Source organism: Cynara cardunculus (genome assembly GCF_001531365.2).
Source record: "Cynara cardunculus var. scolymus isolate 2C chromosome LG 7, CcrdV1, whole genome shotgun sequence".
NCBI lineage: Eukaryota > Viridiplantae > Streptophyta > Magnoliopsida > Asterales > Asteraceae > Cynara > Cynara cardunculus.
In genome coordinates, this window is record NC_037534.1 from 8,970,278 (window position 1) to 8,980,288 (window position 10,011).

Sequence of the window (10,011 nt, forward strand, 5' to 3'; positions counted from 1 at the left end):
GTCTCGCTCTTATCGGATAAGATTCTATGGTCCTTATCATAATCATCTGGTAAGGTAATATGACTTGGTAATACTTACCCGGATAAGCGTTTGGTAAACGGTCTCTTAATCAAGAGAATTTAAAGTTAAAGAGCTGAATTTGATAACTATCATATTTATTAAAAAAATTATAATATTAAACCGGAAATAAATTACTTCATCATTATTAAATTATAATAAAAAATCGAATTAAAGAAATTACACAAAAAAAAAAAAACTTTTAAATATTTAATTTGATTCTAATATCTATATTTTTTTAAAAAAAAATTATGGGTACTTCAAATTTATATTTTCTTCAAACATAAAAACATTATCATTTTCTCAAAACCATATAAAATCATGTTATTACATTGACAGAGACGGAATAAAAAAATCATTAAAATCGAGATGTATCTTATGTATTGCGCGAGTACCCTTCAATATACATAAAGCGTACGTGTTGATAACGTGTTATAGTATAAACGAAATAGAACAACAATAGAATAGAGAGAAAGAATCTATAATTCTCGCTAATCATAAGTCCTTTATATAATGAAGAGTTACAAGTAAATAACTACAAAATATTTAATTGTAATCTAACTCTAATGTATGTATCTATATCTCTATCATCATATCATTTAGACCATAACACACTAATCCTACAACAAAAAATAATTAAATTGTTTTTTATTAAATTAAGTATTAAAAAACAAATGATCATATACATTTTAAAATACTAGAAGGGTACTCCTGCAATGTAGTCCAATACATCTCGATTTTAAGTTAATATTTTATTCTTTGTTTTTGTCGATATAATACAGTTTTATACGGTTTTGAGAAATCGATAATATTTTTATTTTTAAATAAAATATCAATTTAAAGATATCATATCAATTTGAAATATATATATATATATATATATATCAAATTAACCATTTAAAATTCTCGTTTTTCGTGTAATTTTTTAATACAATTTCATTTAGATTTAATAATGTAGTTTTTTATAAAAAGAATAATTAAGTATTCTATTATAATTAAATGATTATCTTAATTATAATTTAATATTTTTTATATTTAAAATAAAATGTTTAACATATATTTAATTATATTTATCTACAGTTAGTTACATGAATTCAAATATGGAGATTTAATAAATAGTATTTACATACAATTACTTATAATCTTGAATTTTAAATAATATACATCAATAAACAATATTTCATTAATAAAAGAAAGTTTTTAAAAGTTTTTATCGAATGCTTTATAATATAGTATAGATATAGATAATTACACATAAATCCTACAACCCGTAAAACACCAACCACTCCGTGGAATTTCAAATCCAAGAGATAGACAAGTAACCTTCAAACCGTTGATGGAGTGTTCAGTAAATACAAAAACTTGATGTCCCAGATTTGGTGCAATATTAGATTGGGAACCAAAATAGGTGAGACAGAGTCATGTAGATGGGGGATAAGATTCTTAAATTACAAAACTATCCACATCAAATTAAAACCGTAACATTATACCCCCTCTAGAATTCTTTCACCTGTATACAGTGAGTACTCAGAATTTTTTTTAATTAACCTGGATATCCAACCCGTTATGCGAGCCGACTAATCCCAGGACGACCACCTGCTTTGCAAATAGCCCGGAGTCGGTGGGTAGTCAAAATTGTTGCCACTATTGCACTCGCATGCCCTCTACTCTAATTAGCCAACAGTTTGGACCTAGTAAAAGCCCAAACTAATGCCAATTCTTACCTCAAGTTGTGCATTTCGTTTGGCGGAAAAGTATGCATAGATGAATATGACCAACAATTGGTCACATAGACTCTCGGCTCTACTAGAATCTTACATGACTTCTTATATTCACCAATTCATTATGCATCACAAGTGAAGCTTAGCCAAACTCTACAGGACTAAAACCATGGGTTAGTTGACAGATGAGCATGAGTAGGCTAATAGTATGCAAAAATCATAAAACATCAACAAAAAACTATAAACATGTCATCAGACCTCATGGTACACAACTTAATGGAACCTATGTACAATTTACTTCTACTTTGCGGTTTCTTTTTAGTATGGTTCTGTTTTTAACGGCCTACGCAAAAACATTCAAGTGTATGAATAACAAAGAGATGCATGAAATGTAACATAGATTAAAATTCAATAATAACAGAAATGAAACTCAATCATAACAAAACTCATTGCCAAATTAAACTCATAAAAATCCAATTTTAGCAAAAACACAACAAAGTGCTTTTATAAACTTCTATCTCAAAACCTAACAGATGCACCTTAGAACCATGTGAGAGGAAAGAGGGATTACTGTGAAACACCAAGCCACTTGGTGAAAACATCAAACTCGGCATAGTCGCTGTCAGAAATCATAGTCTTGTACCATGATTTGCTAGCTGCCTTGATTTTTGTGGCTTCCTCCTGTTCAAAACCAGGTCATAAAAACACAGTTAGTAAATGAAGCCAAAAAAAATCAAACAATTAAAAGGGCGTTGCTATTTGGGACCCTAAACCCAAGATAGCAATCATGGTTGTAACCATGGAAGTTACAGGATCAAAACTAGCAAAATGGATGAAGACAGGTTACTGAAAACACCTACATGCACATGTACCAATAATAATGTGCAATGATTTCAGCAAAACTAGCATAATGGATGAAGACAGGTTACTGGAAACACCTACATGCACATGTACCAATAAAAATGTGCCATGATTTCAGCAGCCGAAACTAAGAAAGCCAAAGATTTAACAAACTGTTACAAGTAACGAGGTAGCACAAACTTTAACAGTACAGTTACAAAGAGCAAACAACAGATGGTTTTGGTTATCTTCAAATGGATCCTTAAATTAGGAGTGCCAACAGAAACCCGTAACCAAACTGTAACTAAGAACCTTGTGAGCTGTGCAACAATATACTCTGTACCACAAAAATCCATACTATGAAAGTACACAAAAATTTGTAATCCCAAATCAGTATCATCAATTCTTTGTAAATGGGCAAGCAAGTTTCCAATATAATTATGGGGAAAAAGAAACTATTTTAAATACTCATGCAAAATCACACAAAAAGATAGTGTCACAATTTGCTAGGGCAAAGTGCAAGATATATTATAAAATTACAATAATCTCCAAGAATATTTGACAAGAATCCTGTCTGGATTAACACATGGTCACTAATACAAACACCCTACTTCATCTTGAATAGCTTAGTAGTAAGAGCACACATGAATCTTTACAGACTGCAAAAGCATATTTACTTTAAACTAGCACATTCCACCCAACACAATAACCTATAAATCAGCCTCAATGCATAACCTTATAATTTCTAAGCAAAGCATACAAGTCTAGGCACACGTTAGAACTTATTTCAAAACCAGCAACTAATGTTAACAAGAGCCAAGAAATGCTGAGAATCTAAATGTTATATGAGATTGAACAGCAAGCATACATGAACATTCAATGACATGAAGATGAAAATCAATCACATGTACCTTAGAGATGGGTTTCCTCTTGCTGTCAAGCTTTTCCTTCTTGGCCTTCTTTCGCTGTTCCTCAGCAAGCACAGCCATCCTCTTGGCAGTCTTAGCATATGGGTTCAACCTGAGCATGGTGTTCAAGTTCTTCAATGGATTCTTCTTCATTGGAGCCCTCTTGACCTCCTTCTTAATCGGCTTCACCACAGACTGCACCTCATCAGAATTGATTATCCGAGCTAAATCGGCATTCTCCATCTTTGCCCTTGGCAAAACATAACCCTTCTTCTTCTCACTTGTCTTATCAAATGATCCGTAGATGGAATCCAACTTTTCAAAGGCAGATTTGGTCCAGATAATAAACCTTCCAAGATGTCCACCAGGAGCCAACTTTAGCAAGTTCAACCTCTCAACATTTGCAATTTCCACACCAGGGATGTTCCTAAAAGCCTTCACAAGCTTGGCACCTTCAGTACCATACACGATCAAAGGTCCCTTACGTGAAATATACCTACGGTTCCTCATTTTCCCCTTYCCAGGACGAATSCCRACWGAATCCTTAGCTTTCTCWGCATCAGSATAAGCKCCGATCTGCTTCAAMACCTTRATWGCRTTCTGAGTCTTCTCAACRCCYTCWGCAGAATCGCTAAYAACCAAYGGAAGCTCAGGMACCGAYTCRATACGRTGACCACGRGCCATMACAAGCGACGGCACMGCAGAAGCAGCAATGGCYGAAACSACAGCGTAYCTCTTCTGGTTCACATTGATCTTCCTATGCCAACGGCGCCAGATCCTGGTAGGTGCGAACATGCGACCACCACGGCACATATTACCGAAAGCACCCTGTCCGGCACGGTGGGTTCCTCCGCCAGGAACACGAGGGATACGTGATACGGCACGTCCGGTTCCCCAAGACTCAGCAGAGGTCTGGTGGCCGGCCTTTCTGGAAACAGCGTAGGGTTGACGGGAGTTTTTGGAGATATTGGAGTGGACAAAGTTGACGATGTCAGGACGGATAGAAGCTTTCATGACGTGGGGAAGAGGAACGCCGGCACCGTCGGTGGCCATGTCCGATTCAAGGTGTTGGACGGTGACGAGAGGGCGAGCGGCGGCCATTTCAGTGGGTCGGGGTGGCAGAGAGAATCAGGGGAACTAGGGTTTTGGGCAAAGAGAAATAGGTTTTTGAGTCGAACTACATATAGATCAAAATATAATTGGGCTTATAATTGGGCTTAATGTATCTGTTCATATGGGTCTGTGCTTATCCAAATATTTAATTTTAAATCTAATAATTTTGAATTTTTATTAGTTATACATTTTCTTTTAAGAAATTAATGCAAATTTTATTTCATTATTTATTTGTAGGTGTCGTCCCTTAGCATGTTAAATGTGATATTTTGAACAAAATTTTAGGGCCCAAATTTACATATGTTTAGGTTTTTTTATCAACTTATGTAAAACTATAGCCGAAGTTATTTAGATTCAAACCATTGATTGTTTGGTTTTAGGTTCAAATCATTAATGGTTTGAGTTCAGTTTCATATTGTTAATCGTTTTAGGTTTAGTTCATTTTTGTTCTTAACGTATATTCTCTATTATCTTATTTATGCAATGTAATTAAAAGTTTTGGATGTAACATGGTTTTCAAAAAGATTGGAACGTCCCTATTATCTGTATACATCTATATCTATACTATATTATAAAACATTTGACAAAAACTCTTAAAAACCATTTTTTATGTGTAAAGTACTGTTTATTAATGCATATTACTTAAAAATCAAGATTACAAGTAGATTGTACGTAAGGACAACTTATTAAAGCTCCATATCTGAATTTATGTAACTAACTGCTGATAAATATAATCAAATACAAGATAAACATCTTATTTTAAATATAAAAAATCTATAATTAGGATAATTATTGATAACTAACATAATTTTAATTATTATCTTTATAAAATGTTATATTATCAAACCAAAAATAAATTATTTCGTTATTAAACTTAAATTAAATTGTAATATAAAAAAATTACATAAAAATGAGAACTTTTAAATAGTTGATTTGATATTGACATTGATATATTTTTTTCAATTTTTATGATATCTTCAAATTTATATTTTTTTCAAAAATAAAATCATTATTGTTTTCTTAAAAACACATAAAATCGTATTATAACATCGACATAGACAAATAATAAAATAGAACATTAAAATCGAGATGTGTCTCGCTGCATTGCGCGAGTAGTCTTCTAGTTGCATTATAAATCATTTCAATCAAACTCTTAAAAACAACTTTTTAAGCATTTTCTATCGATAAATAAAGTCAAATTACTTAGTTTTCAAGTTTACAGGTTATTGTTGTTTTTGGTACAACTTAACTATGCTCATGTATGTATATCTCACGTTTATCCTTATCTCTATCTACAAATTGAAATTCATTCTAATCCTAACCTACACCCAATGTGTGCGCACGTCTTCTCCAGATAAAATCTGACGTCTGTTTGTAAAACTTAGTGTAGGTTTGATGGGTTTTCTTTGCTTTATTTGTTGGGGTTTAAATGTTTTCTTTGCTTTAAATGCTTCTTGATTAACATCGTCATGATTGGATTAAAGCTATTCGACAGAAATTCATGTAACGTATCATCATCTTTCGATTAACTCACTCCTAAACGCCATCTATGCTCTGTTGCATTTATTCATTAAGATAATTTATGTTAAGACTTTATTGATTTAATGCTAATCGGTTCAAATAACGCTTCATTTTTCTAATTCTGATTCTAGACTGATTGATTCACCTAACAGAGCATTTATGTTGAAAGGGACTTAATGATGTAAAGTTTTTCTAGAACCTTCTACACACTCTCTGTCACACCCCGCTAAAGCGGAATCACGAGATGTAACAGGCAAGCGAGTCATAGCAACAGTTTATAAATAACACTATTTCGAGTTATTCAAAATAAAACGATTCATCGACATGACAGGAGTTAGAAATTACACAACGTTCATAAATACATCAAAATCTTGACTTAATCGATCCATGCTCAAGTACGCCCCCAAAATCCAAACAACTTTACTTAGAACCTGAAAAGCATGGAATAAAACAAAGTCAACTACAAAGAGTTGGTGAGTTCACGGATTTTCACGTGCATAAAACATTTCAATGCATAAACCAAGTAATAGCAAACTTATGCGAATTCTTTGCACTTAATAAATGTAAATCCCTCGCGATGTAACACTTGAGACGCTACTGAGCCTTACCTGACCAATGTGCCCCATTAATTTTCGAACAACCAGAAGTAGTCGTTCACTACTTAGGTTCCACAGTTCGATAAAGTACTAATTCAGCGGTGGTCCAAATTCCACATGATTAGACTAGAAAACGTAGGTAATTGTGCACCCCTTTCTGGATGGGACTGTCAACACAATAGCGGTTATCCACAATACCACGGCCCGGGAATGTACCCGAGTTAACAAGTAGCGTGTACGGACGGGGACTTTTATTTGGAAACATATACTCTCAAGCGCATCAATTTAGCATTTATTCTAAGTGCAGAAACAGTTGTCAAAACAAAACATAATAAACCCGACTAAGCAGTTCCTTAGTCCAGAGGTTTCAACAGAGCTTGACTAAGCAGTTCCTTAGTCCAAAGCTTTGACCAAAGCATCGACTAAACAGTTCTTTAGTCCCAACATTTCAAATAACATAAACATGCAAAGTTTGCTCAATCTCATGTTTTTCCCCCAGAAAATATATAAAAAGCATTAAAAGTAGGGCCGTGAGAACTCACCGGTTTGATGAATATCCAAAGATTCCTTTTAGAGGCTTTCTWAGCTTGCTCGAACTTCCTGACAAACCAAACCAATGCTTTAATACTTACGGTCTCCTGCCTAAGGTAGAGCAAAGTTGTTCTAAACGCAAAGCCATCAAGTGTTTTTATAAAATAAAGCCGATATTTAATTATTTATTAAAAAGAAACCTTCCAAAATCCCATTAATGACATCATTTTAAGTCATCCCAAAACAATGATGACAGCCGCCAATTACCAAAATCAATAGATTTTGAGTGGGTTTAACACTCTTTTCAAGAATAATCTACAACCTTGAGCCTCACGCCTCCCTAAAACCGGTTGCATGCACCAAGAATGATAGCGATTATGGGGAGGGGTTTTATGCTTAACATTTTCAAGAACTTAGATTTTAACACAAAATCACCATTTCTAAGTAAATTCCAGAAAAGTAAACAAAACAAATAAGAATTTTGATTCCAGCAGACTAATAGGATGGGAAATCCTATTTAAAGATGCATGCAAGATTCAATCATCCAAGAATATGATCGGACCTCACATGCAATAACTCTCTTCTTCTTTCTTAGGGACTAAAGAATCTTGGGTCACAGATTATCATCTCTATGAAGACACATGTAGGTCTTTGATGAATAATCTCTCCTCTTTAAATCCCATAAATCTWACTCAAAGAATCGAGTAGGGAGAAGGATAACGAGTTTCGAACAACTAAAGAGAATAAACAGCTTTTAAAACATACATTTTCTTGGTCGAAATGATACAAACAAATCTCAAGAACAGCAGAAATCTTTGAGCTTTGCAAGGAGATGTAATCGGTTGGAAGGTGATGAATGTTAGAGAAAGAAAAACGAAATGGCTGGAAATTTTGAAGGATGAAGAATTTTCAAAAKAGAAGGGGGTATTTATATGGAGCTTCAAGAGAAGGAATGAGCTGACTCTAAAGGTCCAGGCCCAAGAAGGCTTTTAATTACTAAATACAAGGCCTCGATAAATACAACAAATAAAACAATTTTGACAAAAGATTTTTAAAACTCCACTCTTTCAAAATTAATAATTGGCAACCAAATATAAAAGATTGGAACTTTGGAAATTTGAATTTTTAATAAGAACGAAATGAAAATATCAGCTTTATTTTTATGTGAAATATTTCAAGACTATTTGGCATTGCACGAACTAACTTGGTTAGCTACCCGCCGAAACGTGACCTAACAAACTGATCTTGGGAGTTGATCAAGATGATCACCGATCATCAAAGCTAAATCCTAGAAATACTTAGTTTTCAATAAAGGTCCTAAAATGAGGTACTAACCTGAAATTCCAAAATGCAGAATTGTCACACTTTCAAGCTAAAATATGATGTGTTTTTATTTGAATGAAGTGTTGTAAGCATATGGCGATCTGATTGCTATCAGTGGATTGTTTGTCATTTACCGCAACCGCGAGGATGGAAGAATGCAATATTTCGATGTTAGAGTTTCTGATGGAAGAGTACAACTATGAGAGCAGTGTGCTCTAGAGAATGGTGCTTTTTTGTATGACCACGTTGGATTGAGAATGCATTTAATGACTTTGTCTGCACAGAATTTCTAAACAGACAATTTGTGCGTCTAACTAGACAAATTCTTTTTGTTACAACAAAAGGCAAGTATGTAGTTTTATTTTCTTAAAATTCAAAGAATTATCATCATCATTATGAGTTTTAAACTTAGTTTTATAGGGGTTGATTGATGGCAGTTATTTGTCAAGGATCGATAAGCAAGCAGTTATCTGAAGCAAGTAATAATCGGGAAGCAAGCAGTAATCTATAAGAAAGCAGTTTTCGTCTTGCAATGATGTTTCATTTTCTTGAAAGCAAGAAGTAATCGATAAGCAGAAATTGGGAGAAGCATAAATTGGAAGGAAGCAATAATCAATCGATGAAGAAACTGGAAGCATCATGAGGGTATTTTTGTCATTTACATATTTTTGGATAGAATAGATTTCAATTCCATCAGTTTTAGGAAGGAATGGTGAAATCTTCAAATGATGGAATCTTTCGAATTCAATTTCATTCCATGGGTAACCAAACGTTGGAATGGAATTTGGTCAAATTTCAATTCCACTAGATTTCGGCGGATTCCGACGAACCAAACGCCTCATTAGGGTTCAAAGCTGAAATGTCATACTTTTAGGAATGTCGACCAATGATATATTGTCGGTGAAAGGTGACGCTTGAAAACGATGGGAGATTCCACGACTGTTGGGACAACAGCTTTATGAAGGTACGTGATATATTTTATTTTTAATTAAAATAAATTTAATTAGTAATATTTTTATTTGTTTTTTTAATTTGAAAAATCACTGATAAAATATATTTTTATTTTAATTAAAATAAATTTTATTAGTAATCTTTAAAAAAATTAATTTGAAAAATCACGTACGTGATATATTTTATTTTTAATTAAAATAATTTTAATTAGTAATTCTTTTTACTTTTTTTGTTTTCTTTAGATTGAAAATCCACTGATAGAATATATTTTAATTTTAATTAAAATAAATTTTATCAACAATCTTTTTTAAATGTAAGTACTTTTTTATTATATTTGTTTAATTTCATATATCTAAATACTTTTTGGTTCAAAAAATGTTTAGGGATTTAATTGTTCAAAATATGAATGTTTCCGGACTTTTTCCATTATTTTACCACATTAACCAGTTG

The 10,011-nt window shown here is 32.9% G+C and overlaps 1 protein-coding gene across 1 annotated transcript; it reads right to left on the minus strand.

The window, feature by feature from the left end:
* Positions 1-2,159: 2,159 nt before the first annotated feature.
* On the minus strand, positions 2,160-4,650 carry LOC112515911 (60S ribosomal protein L4-like). Its single transcript, XM_025122882.1, has 2 exons — positions 3,530-4,650; positions 2,160-2,459 (listed from the first exon to the last, which is right to left on the minus strand). The coding sequence occupies exons 1-2, from the start codon at positions 4,625-4,627 to the stop codon at positions 2,346-2,348; spliced, it is 1,212 nt and encodes a 403-aa protein (XP_024978650.1). The 5' UTR covers positions 4,628-4,650; the 3' UTR covers positions 2,160-2,345.
* Between the last annotated feature and the right edge of the window lie 5,361 nt (positions 4,651-10,011).